This window comes from Monodon monoceros, unplaced genomic scaffold (genome assembly GCF_005190385.1).
Source record: "Monodon monoceros isolate NGI ecotype Baffin Bay Population unplaced genomic scaffold, NGI_Narwhal_1 Super_Scaffold_5, whole genome shotgun sequence".
Lineage (NCBI taxonomy): Eukaryota > Metazoa > Chordata > Mammalia > Artiodactyla > Monodontidae > Monodon > Monodon monoceros.
The window spans coordinates 109,112,324-109,132,025 of NW_021703782.1; the positions used below are offsets into that span (position 1 = coordinate 109,112,324).

At 40.2% G+C, this 19,702-nt stretch overlaps 1 protein-coding gene across 5 annotated transcripts in view; it reads right to left on the reverse strand.

Moving 5' to 3' along the window:
• SETX (senataxin) overlaps positions 1 to 19,702 on the reverse strand; it is a 78,216-nt gene that overhangs the window by 2,567 nt on the left and 55,947 nt on the right. For 4 of the 5 annotated variants that reach the window (XM_029201594.1, XM_029201591.1, XM_029201592.1 and 1 more), the window contains 10 exons: positions 17,247 to 17,348; positions 16,922 to 17,037; positions 15,434 to 15,505; positions 13,602 to 13,751; positions 12,534 to 12,641; positions 9,375 to 9,562; positions 8,665 to 8,757; positions 6,814 to 6,978; positions 3,323 to 3,421; positions 2,632 to 2,719 (listed from right to left, as the gene is read on the reverse strand). In XM_029201594.1, the coding sequence (XP_029057427.1) occupies positions 2,632 to 2,719; positions 3,323 to 3,421; positions 6,814 to 6,978; positions 8,665 to 8,757; positions 9,375 to 9,562; positions 12,534 to 12,641; positions 13,602 to 13,751; positions 15,434 to 15,505; positions 16,922 to 17,037; positions 17,247 to 17,348 (1,181 nt within the window). The remainder of the gene's footprint in view (positions 1 to 2,631; positions 2,720 to 3,322; positions 3,422 to 6,813; positions 6,979 to 8,664; positions 8,758 to 9,374; positions 9,563 to 12,533; positions 12,642 to 13,601; positions 13,752 to 15,433; positions 15,506 to 16,921; positions 17,038 to 17,246; positions 17,349 to 19,702) is intronic. The other variant, XM_029201595.1, reaches the window with a different exon arrangement.

Below are 19,702 nucleotides of genomic sequence, written 5' to 3' on the forward strand. Positions count from 1 at the left end.
AACCCCGGGACCACAGTGGGGCCCTCTAATGAGACACCTCTGACTGCACAGGGAACGGTTCGAGCATGAGCAAGGGTACATGGGATGGTGAATGGGGACGACCAGAGTGTTAGTCTGAAAGTGAGATGCTTTCAGGGGTATCTTAGTCTACCTATTTTGCTGTATTTCCTATGTATAAACAAGAGTGGTATGACACTGGGTTGGCCAAAAAGTTCATTTAGATGTTACAGAAAAACCCAAATGAACCTTCTGGCCAACCCAATAAAAATCTGTCGAAAGTCTAAAAGAGTTCTTTCAGTAACTATAAAACAAAAATTCTAAGTGAAAATAGAGTGTCACGGTTCAATAGCGGAACATAAAATAATGATGCACGTTATATAACCAATGGCTTCTTGGATTTGTTAAACTATGGTGGCAATGCAGACCTCACAGGGTCTTTTAAAGTAAGTCGTGTAAATCAAGTGCACGGAACGGTGACCACATGCACCAGGAAGGTGCATGTAAGCAGTACCAGGCTCAGATCTCCGACTCAGGAGAGCTCTTGAGAGTCCTACCCTGTGGCTGGAACGCAGATGTAAAGCAGATGGCCTTGCTGCTATTTCTGCCAATTCTACTGCACCTGAACTTGCTGTTTAATCCAATCCCTAGATCACAAAAACAGTTCTGAGAAGGGGCTATTAGTCTTGATTTCTCAGAGGAAACCAAGTGCCTTAATCACTGATTCCATCTCCATAAGGGAAACTGGGCTGAAGAACCAAAAAAAAAAAAGAGGCTGGGGCGGGGGGAAGCCCAAGGACAAATACGTTAAGTTGGATTGCAAAGTCCAAATGATAAACTGGAAGTTTTTCTATTCTGTTCTGTTGGTCTCTTTTTGTCACACTGGCTTCCCAGAGTGAAGATAATAACGTCTATACCATAAGCTAGACGTCAGTGGTCTTCAAATCTGCGTGACGGTGACTCTGGGGCTCACAGAGACTTCCTCGGGGGGGATGTGAGCACGTTTTCTGGGAATCAATTTCCAAACCTCAGCTTCCAAACCCCAGTCCCCTATGTCCTCCTGGGGCTTTTCTGCCCTTCCACTCCATCCTTCACAACCACCACAACTCTCACCTGTCCCAAATCTGACCACAGGGCGCACGGCTAGAGGAGGTAAACATGCCTGGGTGTCAAATAGAGGGGGTGGTAAACAGAGGGGTGCCCATGAAGGCTCCTGCAATCAGGGCATCTAAGAGACACAGCTCTATAAACATTTTACTCTTCTGGTTTGAATATTATCAAAATTCAACTGTGTGAAAATAATAATTGTTAATACATTACTCAACTGACAAGATATTGTTCGTTAATACTCAGATCCTTACGGTCACAGGAAAAATAATTTTTTAAAGAACTCTTTGAGGTAACTATAGATTCATAGGAAGTTACCAAAACAGTAGAGGTTCCACGCACCCTTCACACAGTTTCCCCAAATAGTTATGAAAACCAATTCTTTAAACTTTCAAATTTACATGTAAATTTTTTGTGGCAGAAAAGCCTAATAGTCATATTAACAGAAAGGCTTTTAATTATGAAAATAGATAAACTACCCCCACTGAATTTTATCCTCAACAGTATAAATGGCAATTCAATTTTAAAGAGCAGAAAGAATAACACTGCTCTCTATTCCACTGGATATACTTAAGAGTGGCATAATGGATTTATTTTTAACAGCTTTATTTTAAAATGTCAAATATTTACAATACATTAGAAACAAAATCTTTATCAACACTTAACGATGAAAAATTTTCAATATAAACTTAAAAACGGAGGATACACAGCTTTCAAACATTCTTTCAAGGGGGTACATAAACAACGAAGGTTGAAGACCACAAATCTAGGTAAAAGCTGAATGAGAAAGACTGTATTTGAGCGCCCTCTGGTGGAACTAACCAAAACAGGGGAAAAACCTACTGAGTTGGCACCTCTCCTGAGATAAAACAATGACTCTGTTAAATACAGAAATTAGGGAAACTGAGTTATTACACCTAATGAGACAGGCAGCAAATACATGCTTTATCTAGCTGTGATTCACCAAATTAAGCTGTACTATTTGTCAACTACAGATGTAAACTTGCCCCTCCTTCTAGAGGAGTATCTGTACGGATGGACAAGCTCTGATGCCACTCACCCCTCAAGGGAAACAGCAAGCAGTGCTGCTCTCAGTGCCAAGACAGAAATGAAGATCCAAGCACTTTCCTGCAAATTCCCCCTCTCTCTGGCTTGCTAGGCTAAGAGCCACATTTACTGAGTGTTTACTAAGTGCTAACCAATCTTCTAGCACTTTACATATATGGGTTTACATGTCTTCTTAACAATTCTACGATGTAGATACAATTTTTTTTAAAGGTCATCTTGAGAGTACGCTACGGACACCTACCTGGGTCTTGGGCTAAGAAAGGGTGAGCGGTTTAGGCATTATAAAAGCTCACAGGAAGAAGCAGCTGGAGGACATAACAACCAGGGGGAAGAGGCTCATTATTGTTTGTAGCCTCGAAATCATTTCCACTTTGATGAAAAATAAAAACAAAACCTCAACCCGGTATCAGTCATGATGAGCAAACTCTGGAGTTCTCTGGTCCTTTAGAATGTACCTACCATCAGGGTCCTCAAATGTCCCAGGATGAAGAGGCTGTACTTGGCTCGTGTGATGGTGACGTTCAATCTCTGCAAACTTGCCAGAAACCTAAGCAATAGAAGGAATAAAAAAAGTTACTTCTTTCTTCAGAATGACTCGGCATGTCAGTGTAGGTGAGACACAGGCGTTTCAGACAGCTTTTCTTGGGCTCCTGCTTTAAGGTCATGGTGCAGGACCTGGCACAGAAGCAATTCCCATTAAGGACAGCAAACAAACAAGATGCCCAGTGCTTTCCTTCAAAGTGATGCATCTGTCTGTTGATTTCCTATTTTGACTTGGATGAGATATTGGAAATTTTAATGGTATGATTTTTAAGCCTTAAAAGATCCTAAAAATATGATAGTAGATCAATTATGACACATGCCATGGAGAAGAACATGCCCCTGCAAAATATACTGGATTCAATAATCTGTTTCACTCTTATCAAGTGAAAAAACAGATTCACACTGTGACATGGGTTAATACACAAGGTACCAAGAGAAGCAGACCTAACAGTGGATCAACTTCACAACTTAAAAAAGAAACCTTCACGATATTACTCAATTTTTTATATAAGAAAATAGAGCAAATGATGGTATTCTCTAACAGTGATTAAAAAGATCTAACTCTGGATCATAAACAAGCAAAGAATCAATAATGACAGTTACCCACCCAATTGAACCTTGCATGGCATTTGCTCTGACACATGTAACAATAACACAATCTTTCTGACGACCCTGGAAGGCATCCACGGTATCTACTTCTGCTGGCCTATTTACGAAGAGAGAAACATATTTACTGAAAAAAGATAATTATTAAATATACATATTTACACAGTAGTATTTCTTACTTTTTTAATGCTATCTTTTTAAACTGGAATAGAATTCACATAACACAAAATTCACCATTTTAAAGTACACCATTTGGTGGTGTTGAGTCCATTCACTACAGTGTGCAGCCATCACCGCTATCTAATTTCATAGCATGTCCATCACCCAGGAGAGAAGCCCTGTGCCTATCAGCCATCAGCCTCTATCTCCCCCTCCCCAGGCCCTGGCAACCACTAATCTACTGTCTGTCTCTATGGACTTTTCTATATGGGAAATTTCATATAAATGGAATCATAAAATATGGGACCTTTTGTGTTGGGCTTCCTTCACCTAGCATCATGTTTTCAAGGTTCATCCGTGTCGTAGACTGTTAACTGTACTTCATTCCTTCCACGACTGACTATTCGCTTGTACAGATACACAATTTATTTTTTACCTATGTACCATTTTTGGACATTTGGGTTGTTTCCACTTTTTGACTATCATGAATAATGTTGCTACGAACATTCACGTACAAGCTTTTGTGTGAACCCTTTCTCAATTCTTTCAGGTATGTACCTAGGAGTGGAATTGCTGGGTCACGTGGTAATTCTATGTTCAACTTTAGGAGGAAATGCCAAACGGTTTTCTACAGTTTCTCACCAGCAATGTATAAGTAATCCAATTTCTCCACATCCTTGCCAAAACTTGTTTTTTTTTTTTGTAATGACAGTCATCTTGGTGGGTGCGAAATATCTCCTCATTGTGGTTTTGATTTGCATTTCCCTAATGACAAATGATGTGGAACAGCTTTTCATGTGCCTGTTGGATTTTTATCTTCTTTTGAGAAATGCTATTCACATCCTTTGCCCACTTAAAAAGTTAGACTATCATTTTATTAAGTTGTATGAGTTCTTTATATATTCTGGATATGACTTGTCAGATAAATATTTTTCAAGTATTTTCTCCCACTGTGTTGTCGTTTCACTCTTTTGATAGTGTGTCCTTTGAAACACGTAAGTTTTTAATTTTTACGAAGGCCGATTTACTTCTCCTTTGGTTACTTGTGCTTGGGTATCATATCTAAGAATCTGTTGCCTAATCTGAGGTCATATAAATTTACCTTTGTTTCCTTATAAGTTTTATAATTTTGTCTCTTAGACTCGGGGCTCTAATTCATTTTGAGTTAATTATTGTATACAGTGTGAGACAGGGGTCTAAATTCATTCTTTTGCATGTGGATATCCAGTTATTCCAGCACCATTTGTTGAAAAACTATTCTTTCCCCAATGAATAGGCTTGGCACCCTTGTTGAAAATCAACTGGCCATAAATGTATGGATTTATTTCTGGAATCTCACTTCTATTGTATTGGTCTATATGTCTACCCTTATGACAGTACCAGTGTTGATAGCTTTGTAGTAAATTTTGAAAGAGGGAAGTGTGAGCTCTCCAACATTGTTCTCTGTCAAGCTATTTAGGGTCTCTTGCACTTCCATGTGAATTTTAGAATAAGCCTGTCCATTTCTTTAAAAAAAAAGGTAGTTGGAATTTTGACAGAGGTAACAATGAATCTGTAGCTCAACCTGGGGAATGGTGCCATCTTAACAATATTAAGTCTTCTGATCCATGAACGTGAAATGTCTTTACATTTACCTAGTTCTTTAAATTCTTTCAGCAACGTTTTGTCCTTCTGTGTATGAGCTCACACTTCTTTGGTAACATTTACGCCTAAGTATTTTGTTCTTCATGATGCTATTGTAAATGGAATTTTAAAACTTTTCCTTTTCAGATTTCTCTATAGTGTACAGAAATACAACTGATTTTTGTAAACTGATCTTGTACCCTACAACTCTGCTGAACTTGTTTATAAGGACCAGTAGTTTGCACAGATTTTTTTAGGGTTTTCTACATGTAGAGTATGCCATTTGTTTTTTGTTGTTGTTGGTTTTGTTTTTTTGTTTTTTGGATTTTTTTTTGGCCACGCGGCGTGCAGGATCTTAGTTCCCTGACCAGGGATCAAACCCATGCCCCCTGCGGTGGAAGCATGGAGTCTTAACCACTGGACCACCAGGCAAGTCCCAGATTATGCCATTTGTGAAGAGACACTTTTACTTCTTCTTTTCCATTATGGATGCCATTTATTTCCTCTTCTTGCTTAATTGCTCTGCACAGAACGTCTAATACAGTGCTGCACAGAAGTAGTGAGAGTAGGCATCCTTCCTGATCACAGGGGGAAAGCTTTCAATCTTAGCATCAAGTATGATGTTTTAGCTGTGGGTTTTTCATAGATGCTCTTTATTAGGTTGAGGAAGTTCCCTTCTATTCCTAGTTTGTTGAGTATCTTTATCATGAAAAGTTGCTGCATTCAGTCCAATGTCTTTTTCCACATTTATTCGGATGATCATCGTGTGGGGTTTCCCCCTTTAATATGGTATATATCACACTGACTGACTTTCATATGTTGAACCAACCTTGCATTCCCGAGATAAATTCCACTTGACTGTGGTAAACAATCCTTTTAATATGCTGTTGAGTTCAGTTGCCATTATTTTGTTGAGAATTTCTGCATCCATATTCATAAAGGATATTGGTCCATAGTTTTCTTTTCTGGTGATGTCTCCATGGCTTTGGTATCAGGGTAATATTGGCCCCATAAAATGAGTTAGAAAGTCTTCCCTTCTATTTTTTGGAAGCATTTGCAAAGGACTGGTGTTAATTCTTAGTGTTTGACAGAATTCACCAGTGAAGTCTGGTCCTGTGTTTTTCTCTGTTGGAAAGTGATTACTAACTCAATCTCTTTACATTTAATAGGTCTATCCAAAGTTTCTGTTTTTTTCTAGAGTCAATTTTGGTACTTTGTGTGTTTCTAGGTGCAGAAACTTTTGAGTTAATGCATTTCCAATATTTAACTTTTAATTCTACTGTTGAGGTATAAAGGAGACAAAAACAAGATCTTCACCCTATACATGAAGGCACTAAAAGGGTTAAATAATTTATTCTAAGTGAAAATGTGAATACATGATTCTCAGTAGAGTTAGAATTCAGATAACAAGTCACCCAACTAAAGGGAAAGGCCTGAAGAATTTCTCAGTCACTTCCATTGTCAAGTGTAACGGTGATGACATTTGAACTGGCAGGAGGCACTCCATCTGCAGGGGCTACAAGTGTAACCACACTCCCTCCCAGCACAAGTCTATGGAGCCAGGGTCCTAGTCTCCTTGTTCTATACTACCAGGGTCTAAGACCACTCCCTAGAGTTAAGTTTCCTTTTCTTCTTTCCTTCTATCCCCTCTTTCTTCTTTTTAATTCAACAGAAAAACTGGAAATATCTGTAAAAATAGAGATGCCTCACCCTTTTCTATCAAACTCTTTGTCCAAATCCTTCTGAATCATCATCTTCTGAGCCTTGTAATGGGTTATTATGCCAACGTTTCGGTAAGTAAAATCCCTTTTTTTGTCTTTCATAAGTTTAACTAGTTCCATTACCAGTTTTATTTCTTGAACATTTACATATGAGCTAAATAAGACAAAAACAAAAAATACAACACATCAAAACTAACAGCAGTCCAATCGCTAAGTTAAGTTCCACTTTGTTTTCCACTACAGTAAAGGGTACACACGTAGGTTTCATCTTTATTCAGTCAGCAGTGATTCAAAGAGGCTGTTATAATGACCATTAATATTGTACATATGAATAAATATAAAAATAACTGCCCAGTGAAACACGAAGTTGTATGAGAGAAAAGAGGTTGGGGTTAAGTGATGTTAAGGCACCAGCTTCTTCACTTATTAAAACAGGGATAGCCACAGTGAGAACGAAAGTATTCATAATAATAATGAAGGTATGACTAATGAATAGCTAACACTAAGGATTTACTATCTTCCCAACACTGAGAAAAGTGCTTCCGATGTACTCCCTTCCTGCATTCCCCACCACAGGCCATGCAGATCACGCACCACATGACCGAGAGGATGGCAGCCACACAGACTAAATGTGACCCAGCTCCCAGAGATGAACAAACACGGGGCCCTACAGCAGGATCACGTCCCTCTGTCCTTGCTGGCTTCATCCTGCACTCCCAACTCATCTCCCGAACTACAATGCGTTCCCTCATCACCATACCAAATGCAACACGTGTGCACACTGGAGGATGCCCTGCACTCGCACCTTTGTTCCTGAGGCTACCTTATCTGTCTCACTTTAAAACCTTAAATACTCACTATTCTAATTTCAAGACTTACTATACAGACAACGCAGTCAGCTAGCTTTCTTTTCCATACCTGCAATCTTTATTTGGTCACCTCTCAGGCCAACACTCTTCTCATGACCATCCATCCCCATAATACTTACGTGGTAAACTCTCAATCCTCTGCTCCATTCCAACAGACCCCGCTACAACCTCCACAATCCCTCTGGAATAGCAAGCCCCCAGCCAACTGCTCCGTATTTCTAACTTCTTCACTGAGTGGCCCCTCCCTCCACCACTATTAACTAATATCTTATTCTCACGGAGGACACCACTTGCTCTGCAGCTCTCTCCTGACGCAGAGGTGGAACTTCTATTTCTTCATACGTCATGATACAGGGGTGGCATTTCTATCTGTGCTAACAAATGCAGCCTCCGGGCTCCTTCTCCTTTATTCTCTCACAAGAAGCCCTGGCTCCTCTGAGGTGCTTCCTAATTAGCAACCACTGCTCCTTTTCGCTGTCATTCACAAACCACCTGATTCACAATCCAACATGCTGAAAGTATTGTCCACCCTCTGCCTCACACCTTGATTCAACTGTATCTGTACTTACCCGTCACAACACTTAACCCAACCGGAATCATTTATCACCACGGTGATGGCCTGGTTAATGTCCGTTTCCCCTGTTAGACCACAGCAGCCTTGCACTGGGGCCACGTCTGTTTTACTCACAGCTGTGATCTCAGCATGGATCTACTAAAGTGCTGACCGCATGTTAGGTAACATAACCCCCATTACCCAGTTAAGAAAAAAAAAATCAAGACTGAAATATATAAATACATCAGTAATTTATGATTGAAAAGGTGAAGTTATCAACCCAGCTAAAAGAAAATGATTGTGCACTGGCACTAGGCAGAGAGATTTATATGGAAAATATTTTGAATTTAAATATAAACAAAAACAATATAAAAATTCTGGGACCATCAGTGGGGACTGAAGAAAAAGGAGGACGTACTCATTATCCCGCTTTTCTGAACCATCTCCAACATCAAACACGAGGTAGGGTTGAAATGGCCAGTCAGATGAACACCGAATGGCCTCTGTCATTCTACAAAAGAGCAGCCACCATTTAGAATGCAAGTCAAATTATAAGAGAAAACGTTTTAGAATTATTATTACCATTTGTTCTTTCTGGGGAAGAGAGCAAGGGAAAGTAAGAGGACAAGAAGGACCTTCTTTTTAAATAAAATTAAATACTTTTAAATAACACATTTTAGTGAAAGGTAGCAAGTGAATTTCATTTCTGTTCTAGTACTAGGGAGAATGACCCATGTAATTAAAATATAACAATCATGCTTGGAAAGTTACTCATAATACAGTAAGTGAAAAAAAGCAAGCTACAGAATACTATGTAGAGCATGGCGTGCTTTTCTTCCCCCCCCCAAAAGAGAAAAAGTAAAAAAAGATGTGCATAGTACAAGGACTGGAAGTAGATATAACAAAATGTTACCAGTGATTACTTCTGGGTAGCATAAATAGGGGTTGGGTTTTTCCCTTTCTTTTCGTTTATCTGCATTTGCTACAATCAATAGGACTTTTATAATTAAAATTATTAAACCTTTATGTTTTTAATAACAAGACCTAAAAGCACAACAAAAGAGCTATTCTTCCTGAGCAGCCAAACCTACAAATAAAACAGGTGAACATGCAATGAACAGAACTCACCTATTTGTTTTCAAGTTCCTGTTATAAACGTAATTAGAAGGGAAGAGACATATGTCTGGGTGCATCCTGTACTGAACGGTGAGCTGTAAGACAGGCAGCCTGCCAATCACGTTGTGCTCCACGTTCTCTTCCAGAAGTTTGTAGAAGCGGGCCATCATCGACTGGTCATAGCCATACTCCTGGGCCTTCTGAAAGGAGGAAAACAAAGCAATAATCTCCAAGAATTCATTTGTACTTTTCCCACTATTAAAAAAAAATTGCCGAGCTCTAAAATGTATTAGAGGTATTGCCAACAACCAAAGATTCAGAGAAAGAAGATGTTTCCGACTCCAGCCCTAGAAAAGCCATGTAGCTTGACTACAAAAGTTAAGGTATTTTCTCCTTATTTAGAAAACCCACATACTGCTTATGAACGAGATGTGATCTTGTGAATGACCACAACTGTCGCTATTTTGGTGCTAACAGGGGTCATCTGAAAGAATCGATGATAGAAGCAGCAAAGAACTGTAACACAGATTTTAACAATTATTTCTGGGCTATGCTCTCACAACTAGAAATAATGAATGTCATTGTAAATAAGCCTCTGAAAGACCAATTTCTTCATCCATCCATCATATACTGAGCAGCTAAAACTTGGGGTGCTGAGAGTCTACAGTGAATAAGATCAAGTGTCACAGAACTTACATTCTAGTGGAGGAGACAGGCAACTAAGTTGATTTCATAAATCCAAGAAAGGGTTACAAACCTGTGATCTGAAATACAGTGACTTAATTGACAAACGAAGAAAACTGTCTTAATGTTATCACGGTCGTGCCTTGGGATATACTTTTCAATGGTAGCATCATATCAAGATTCAAGAAGTATTATACCTTAAATAATCTAGAAGCAAAAAATGTGCTCTGGAAAACCCACTAAGATGATGCAATCTTTATAAGTGATGTTGACAATATGAGCATTGAAGATGTATGTGCAAAGTTTTAATAAACCTGTTTCACAAACTATCAGAGTGGAGAAAACAGGCATTACTTCTTATTAGTATTATTTATGTGTGATGATTTACATATGTGATATTAAGTAGGTTTGTATAATTAAAGAGAATATTTTTAGTAGACATTTGGCAATTTCATCTATACCCCCCCCAAAGTTTATCTATTCAAGTTAGCTAAAAAAACCTCATTTACTTCACTCTGGGGAAAAAGAAAATGGTTTATATGAGGTAACACAACTACTTCCAGAAAAAAAACTAGTCCATCCTACAAAATGATGGAGATTTTTATGTTTTGACATGAACATATATTCCTGATCTATTTACTGACTGGAAAAAAGGTAATTTGGTACAGACTGATTCTGCCACCTTTAAACAAGGTCAAAACCTACATACATATACACAAATTTATACATTCCCTATAACCATCTGACATTCTGAATTTAGTAACTTATTTACTGTCTGTTACCCTCTAGAATGTCAGCTTCATGAGGGCAGGGATTTTTGTGTTTTCATCACTGTCATGACACCAGAACTTAAAAACAGTGCCTGGGGCTTCCCTGGTGGCGCAGTGGTTGGGAGTCCGCCTGCCGATGCGGGGGACGCGGGTTCGTGCCCTGGACTGGGAGGATCCCGCATGCCGCGGACGCGGCTGGGCCCGTGAGCCGTGGCCGCTGGGCCTGCGCGTCCGGAGCCTGTGCTCCGCAGCGGGATAGGCCACAACAGGGAGAGGCCCGCAAAAAAAAAAAAAAAAAAACAGTGCCTGAATTAGCCTGGCACTCAATGAACACAGACTGAAAAAAAAAAAGTCAACACGCACATGCCCACAAACAGTTCAAATACTCACTAAACCGTTCATAGTAATTATCCCTAGGGTTAGAAAGGCATGTTGAGAAAATTAACTTTGTAATTATTTTCTGAAATTTTCTCGATAAGCCTCTATTTATTTTTGCAACAATAAGAAAAGTCCAAATGGATTTTTCTCACTTCTGCTGTTTTTAATCAATCACCAAAGTAGACAGTAAAGTTGAGGCCTATCGACAACCTTTTTCACTAACCACAGGCTAAGGCCCTTCAGGAAGTTAAATGAGTAGGTTTCTGAAATACCGCATTATTCAAAGAATGCAGGGCAGAGCTGGCTCCTCCTAGTTGTCCACAAGCAGACCCCCCTGCAGCAGCTCTGCCCTATGGACAAGGTTTTCACTCAGGGATGCGGGCGCTGCTAGGCTACTCCCTTGAACAGTCACGCACGAGCGTTCAGACGTCAAAGAACTGCACTATCATTTTGATGATTCCAAAGTCAAAGAACAGTAGTAACAAAAACAACTTGCTTTCTTTCCATAACGTAACAGAAATGCTGTGAAAATGGTCTGTTCTCTGGGACTGTTTATGCAGCCACTACTCTCTATTTGTACAAATAATCTATGTATCAGTAAAATGCTCAAATTTCATTAAATTTCAAAACCATCACCTAGACCTATGAAGATTACCCAAAACATCTGAATCCTGATTCTGCTGTGCATTTCTAGGAGCCATCTTTAGTGAGATTTAAGAAGCAAAGTGAAGGGGACCACAACTTTGGTGCTCATCTTCCCACAAGCACAGCCCACAACCTCCTTCCTTTCACCACCTTCCCTTTCAGAGGATGTGAGGGACGCTGGCATTCTCCCGTGCTATAGGATACAGAATCCTAAAATTGAAAACGTTACTGTAAGAATAATTTCTCTTTATACTGTTTTCCTCAAATTTGCACATATTTAAATATACATCAGGAGGTTGGATTCTTTTCCTTGCTTTTAAAGGTTTTCTTTTATTATTGTTTTGGTGTTTATGTTTTACTAAAATAAATCAGATACAGCCCTTAGAACAGCTGCACACTGCCTTTCCCAAAGGAACAGCTCACTGCACATGGGACATCCTCCTCCTAAACTTCTGGTCTGTGACACTCACACTGCTCCTGTCACACACACATAAGCACATTACGAACAGAGGAACATTTCCGGAGACCTTTACTATGAAGGCTCTCAACAGTGGTTCTCTTTTCTCAGCCATTCCCTGTATTTCCCTGCAAATAAGAGATGATGATCCAAGAAAGACTGCCCCACCGCCCAAAACAAAAAAAACCCAAACAAGCCCCTTCCACTTTAAAGCAACACGAATGTGAAAAAACGTACCACAGAAATGACTGTGGGAGGGAGCTGCTTAGGATCTCCTACGAGGATGAGCTTGTTGCAACGATGGATGAGCGGAGTAAGAGTTTCAACTTCACAAGACTGTCCGGCCTTGGTAAGAGAGTACAGGATGGAGACATAATCAGAATTATCTCTATTATTTATTTAGCCATATACAGTCTATCCAATTCATAAGAGTCCTAACCATTCAGAAACATACACTTTCTCCTTCTGCACCAAAGATCAAAAATAAGAACTTTCTTTGGTTAGAAAACAAAACAACAAAAACATTCTAAACGCCAAGGGGGGGGGAAAAAACCCCACACACGTTTTGAAGTCAGCCACCACTCAGGTGCCACTACCACTTGGGAAGCAGCCATAAGCTAGAAGGGCCATGTCACGTCCCCGGTTTGTCTTCTTTGTCCCTGCTGGGCACATGCCTGAGGGGACTGCGTGTCTGTGTGTCCCACCCCCATCCCACTCTCTTCCTTCTTCCTCAGGAGGCCGCTTCAGTTGCAAGACCCAAGCTTCTTTTCAATTCAATGGCATTTCCTTCAATTATTTCATCACTTCCATCTTTTCTATTCCTTCGTTTTGGTGAATACTGGATCTTGGATCTTGGATCTCCTGGATGGGTTCTCTGTACCTCACTTTCCATCTCTTTTGTCTTCTGGCTCTACATCCTGGCAAATAGTAGGTACCCAATAAATGTTTGCTCAATGAATGAAGTAGGAATAAAGATATCAGCTGAAAATATGGTGGCTCAGAGCTGTCCAGAGTTGTATTAAAAATGCTTCAAAAGGTAACCAGAGATATCCCAAGCAGGAGCTACAATAATCCTTGGGAGGGATTTTATGAAGAACAATCAGGAATCCCTAAGACTACAGTCCCAATACTGCAAAAGCAATTTTCATCGTGGTGGGTCACTAGCAGCACATTTCAACATAAGAGAACACACATGTAATGGCAGGCCAAAATCAGATGCAAAGACCACTTTGTCAACATCTCGGCAGCCACTCTCCACCTAAGACTTACTCCTAGGCAAAGCTGTATGGCCGGCTGCTTACTGACCTCGTCAACAATGACGCAACTAAAGGGGACGCCGCCCTGCCCACGGAAAGCAGCCTCGAGCAGCAGGCCCCCACTCGTGCTCAGTGTGCAGCAGATGACGTGGGACTCTAAGATGATGGTGTTCTGTGTCTTCTGTGGGCGTCCTTGAACCTAAGAGAATAAAAGTTAATCAACATTCAGTTGTATATAAATCCCTAACTACACCCGTTATGTGGCAAAATAATGTCTAGTAAAAGGTAGCAACCTCAAACCTAGAAAACAGCAGAAACATTCAAGATAATCAGAAGCCACCAGAAAGAACACTTTGCAGTGGAGTCTAATCTCAGAACATGAGTTAATAAGCACATTAAGAAAAATTTATTCAGGGTTTAATTTGGACGAAGTGGATTACAATTCTTACAGCCTGATGTATGAGGGAAGGTATCAGAATAAGCAAAGATTAAGTAATTCTACTGAGTTGTGAAGCAATTATCTGAGTAAAACCAGGATCAGAACTAAGCCTGAACATACCCTTTTCTGTTAGTTTTTAAGTACGTAATATTGTTCTCTCTTTTATAAGGGCTAGTACCAACAAAAACGCCTGTGAAACTGACAAGCATTCTACTTCCACAGTAGAATCCTACAACCTTGGCCCAGACTATAATGGAATAAACTGTGATGGAGACTGACAGTATGAATGACACCTCACAATGCCTATCATTCAGTGTTCAAATTAATAAACTAGTACTCTCATCAGAGACTCAGTTAGCCTATTTCCCCTCCTGAAAAAGCTGTTGTGAATCATCCCTGAACACATGATAGATTCAACCATGGATGCCACGGCGTGTGTGTGAGAAGAGGGTGGTGACTGTGGCCTTCTGGTGCTCACATGTTAACTGTCACATACCTCTCCTCTCAGCCATCTAATGAGTAAAACTGCCAAGTACAATTAATTTAATGGCCCACAGAACCACGCGATCAGTGGCAAAACCCATAATACTGGTAAACATGGAATTCATCCTTAAACATGAGAAGATTAATTTTGGGCTCAGCTTAAAGTTATAATAAAAAGCTTTCTACATAATTTTTAATAAACAAACTGCTAGTGGAAATATGCATTAAGTTCAATTATACTTATTTAGCCACACAGAGAAGGTCAATAATACATTCAAGAGAAAAAACCTCAGCTCAAAAATACAAATACCATTACCGGTTGAGTATTACCCTCTCTTTCCCTGACCCCCAATTCATTTCATTAAGGGCTGCATTCTGGTGACGGGGTACACACCTGGCTCATCCTAGCTTTGACCAATCTAAATGTTAGTTGATACTTTTATATCCAAAGAATACTGGGAAAAGTTATACATATTATAGAAGGATTTTTGTCATCAAAAACAAGTAAAAAGAGTATATGCTTTCAGCCAAAAACTGAGAATAAAGGTGCTTGTATTTCTTGGGCCACATCCCAGCCACTGTCACTCTACCTGAATTCAGACATGTAATTTTTTTCCTGTATTTTCAAATATTTATTTATTTATTTGGCTACGCTGGGTCTTAGTTGTGGCATGTGGGATCTTCCCTGCAGCGTGTGGGATCTTTAGTTGCGGCATGAGGGATCTTTTAGTTGTGGCATGCGGGCTCTTAGTTGCAGCACACGGGATCTAGTTCCCCGACCAGGGATCACACCCACACCCCCTGCAATGGAAGCACAGAGTCCTAACCACTGGACAGCCAGGGAATTCCCCCAAATTTTTAAATGTAATTGAGAAAAGACCATAGGTTGTCTGAACTATTTCATAAGTTAAAAAAAAGAAAAAGTAATACCAGGAAAATGCTACAGGTGAACTACTTACCTCTTTAACTTTAGAAGCAAGCTCCTGCCTTTCTTTTGAAACTTTGGCAATTTTTTCATCTAATTCTTGCCTCTGGAAAAAATCAGAATGCCATCATTAAAATTAAATTAAGCGTTTTAAAATGGACTGCCTTTCCAATGGACTGCCTCACATTTCAAAAGGGTGAGCCAGTACTTTACCAATGAAAAACTGATTCACCCAGTGTGTTTTCTCTATACCAGTCTTCCTGTATTGCTGTGTGTCAGAGTTTAGCTAAGCTACTCCATGGTACTGCTGCCCTGGCATCCATTTTTGTTTGGCCAAGCAGCCTGCAGAGACCCCAAACTAACTCTAGGCCCCTTCACACACACGCACGCCCTAGACGGCAGCCTGTGGAGTCACCAGCCCACCAGCCAACATAAGCTCTTGTGATCAACAGTCTCCCCTGCCATCCAGTGCCTTCCCCTTACATGCCCTTTAGGTAAGACCCTCCAAGCAACTTACCAAAACCCTGCTCTTTTGGTTAAAATTGGCCAATCCAGCCCTAGCCTGGGAACCCCAAAGTACTCCACCCATGGACTCTGATAATGACATGTGCGCCAGGGCCTGCCTCTCTCTGTCTGCACTCTCCCTTGACCTGCCTGTCACGCCCCACAAGGCATGCCTTATACCTTCTTCAAGACCTGTGAAAATAAACTTCTCTATTTCGATTTCGATTTCTCTTGTGGTCTGTTTTTAAACATCAGCTCATTATAAAGCAACCCAACAACCAGCACCCCATGTTTCAATTCGTAGGTGTTAATTTGATAAATTCTTTTTTTTTGTGGCCACACTGTGCGGCATGAGGGATCCCTAGTTCCCTGAGCAGGGATCGAACCTGAGCTCCCTTCAGTGTTAAGTGCAGATTCTTAACCACTGGACCACCAGGGAAGTCCAATAAATTCTTAATACTGTGTATGATTCAGTTCTGTTCAGGGTACTGCAGGTATGCTCTTTCTGCTTAAGCAGGCCAACCCTTGGGGCATCACTTATGTGTTACCTACTCTGCCTTCATGCCATTAACAGTGGCGTTCAGTGGCTAAAACAGACTCCACATGGCCTGCAAAGTCTAAAATATTTACTATCTTGTTCTTTTAAAAAAAGTTTAACCCCTAATGTAAGGCATACCATTTCTGTGTACATTTTTTGTGTGTGTGTGTGCAGTACGCGGGCCTCTCACTGTTGTGGCCTCTCCCGCTGCGGAGCACAGGCTCCGGACGCGCAGGCTCAGCGGCCATGGCTCACGGGCCCAGCCGCTCCGCGGCATGTGGGATCTTCCCGGACCGGGGCACGAACCCGTGTCCCCTGCATCGGCAGGTGGACTCTCAACCACTGCGCCACCAGGGAAGCCCTGTGTACATTTTTATACACAAATTATGCTATTCCACAATGAAAGAATTGCATCAAATACTCACCAACTAGTTTATCTACGAGCTATTAAAAAACACTGATCAAGAAATGTTTAGATACCTGTAGTTCCCTTCCACCTCGGCATAAAGCACGCTGGCGGGAAAGTTCATCTAGTTGATGATCTAGAAATTCCTTTCTTCTATGCATCTCCTGAATATGAGAAGGTAATTCTTTTTCTTTAAAAAAAAATAAATAAATAAAATAAAAGATAAACAACTGCTCATTCTAACGAATATATACATATGCATACACAATGAGAAGAAAAACTAGCTTCCAAAACTAGACTACTTCTAGGGTCTCCAAATTACCTTTAATGCCCACGCCATTTTCTACCATACAAAAAGAAACAGAAATCAATTAATATATACCTTTATTCAGTACTTACTCATTCTGCGGTTAACTTGGCTGTCCAAACTGAATTTTAGGACCTCAGCATTAATAGACTTTTCTGGACCTAGACGTAGTAAATTTATATCTCCACAGTTTCCTGTTGATAAAAGTCACACTTAGAGATTAATAAGAACACTGTCAATTTCTGTACATAATAACTATTTCTAAGCAAATATATTAACAGTCAGAGAAAGGAGCTAACATGAACTATTAATCAACCAAATACCTGGAACTGCACTAGAGGTCCCACACACATTCTTTTAGATTTGCTTCATAAGAATCCTATAAGGCAAGGACTTATTTCCACCTAATAAAAGCTACTGAGGTTGCATAAACAGTACACTGCAGAGCTGAGATTCTATTACACTAATGCTTCTCAAACTATGTTCTATACATCACTCCATGGTAAAATGTATTTGGGAAATGGCGAGTGAAAATAAAACAAATTTCTTGACCATAGGATATTTCGAAGATGAAGACTTTTATCTATTAATACATGTCTGAATTCCCCAAACAGAATCTTACGCGACCATCATATGCTTTCTGCAGGATACTGAGAACCAAGGTTTTGAAACTGCTCCACATCACAATGCCACTCCAGGATCTAAGGGACACAAGAAGCTGGAAATTCTGGAATATGGTAATTCCAAAAACTGTCAGCATCATTTAACTGGTTTAGTAACCACATTTTAATTTTAGGTTAGCACATTTCAGGTATTATTTAATCTAAAAATCTCCCACTGCTTCACTGAACTAAACTATAGCAATCATGCAGCGTTTATTAGCTCTTATCCCAATCTGACACATCACATACTTGTTTGCTAACTCCTTCCACTGAATCCAAGTCCCATAAGAACCAGGTTTTGTTTTGGTCACTGCCTAGAACAGCAGCTGGCACGTAAGTACAATAAACATATGTTCAATGAATAAATGAGCTCATTATACAGCTGTCTACACATATTTTTGTTCCTAGTTCAGCTCATTCTTCTAAAATTTGAAGCCATCTTCTCTGACCAACATTTACTTGAAGGTTTCAAAATTGCTAACCTGTGTTTCTACCAGAAAGGTGGATGAGATTTATACCCACTATAAGCACCTAAAAATGCTCCAGAAATTAAAACAGACATCCTTTAAAATGCAGGGTGAGCTCAGAAGGATGTAAGAGAAATTCCTAGGGGCCAAAAACAAAGAGAAAGGTGAAAACCAGAGGTGAAAGCCCCTGAGCTGCTGTGGCTTCCCTGGAGGGAACAGGGTGAGGGCTGGTCACTCTCTAGGTGCTTAGGTGTTTGTTTTTTAACTTACATATAATAAAATGCAGAGATTTAAAAATCCTTAGTTCTACGGAGTTTGACAAATATCTACAACAGCAAAACTACCATTCCAATCAACATATAGAAATTTTATAATGGGGGCTTGGATTTTAAAGCCCACTAGAAAGCAAGAGGGCATGGAAGAGGTGGAGGGATGAAAAAGACATGAATCTATCTTGGCCTGGGCTTAGCTGGGAAAAAAATAAACTCTCTTCTAGGACTTTCCAACTATAGGCCCATGCCACATGTGGACTTAGAGTCTAAATACATAATACAGAGAATGACAAAGGTGACCCAACCGAAATACAGTTGAGATTTTTAAAATGAGAATACAGTGAACAATGTTATACCAATATATTTGAAAACCTAAGGTGAAGTGGAAATTTTTCTTGAATAATATGAATTAGCAAAACTCACTCAAATGTAGAAAACCTGAATAAACCAACAATTAAAGACATTCAGCAGACAGAAACTTATCCATCTGTCAAAAAATAGACAAAAAACAAACAAGAAGTCCCCCCAAAAAACAACACTAAAAACAAATTAACCTTCAAGTAACAGGTAATTCTCTGTCTTATACGAAACATTCCAAATAAATGTCTGTATAACTTCATTTTTAAAGTCTGTATAACTTCAATACTAAAACCAAAGATATGACAAAGAAAAATTACAGGCTGGCCTCATTTAAAAAAATCAATAGCAGGGCTTCCCCGGTGGCGCAGTGGTTGAGAGTCCACCTGCCGATGCAGGGGACACGGGTTCATGCCCCGGTCCGGGAAGATCCCACATGCCGCGGAGCGGCTGGGCCCGTGAGCCATGGCCGCTGAGCCTGCGCGTCCGGAGCCTGTGCTCTGCAACGGGAGAGGCCACAACAGTGAGAGGCCCGTGTACCGCAAAAAAAAAAAAAGAAAAAAAAAAAAATCAATAGCAATCCAGCAATGTGTTAAAAAATAATAGTACACAACCAAGTTGACCTTATTCTAGGAATCAAAGATATTTTCACATTAGAAAAGCATTGTAGGGAATTCCCTGGCAGTCCAGTGGTTGGGACTTGGCACTTTCACTGCCGTGGGCCTGGGTTCAAACCCTGGTCGGGGAACTAAGATCCCTTAAGCCTCGGGGGAGGGAGGGAAGGGAGGGA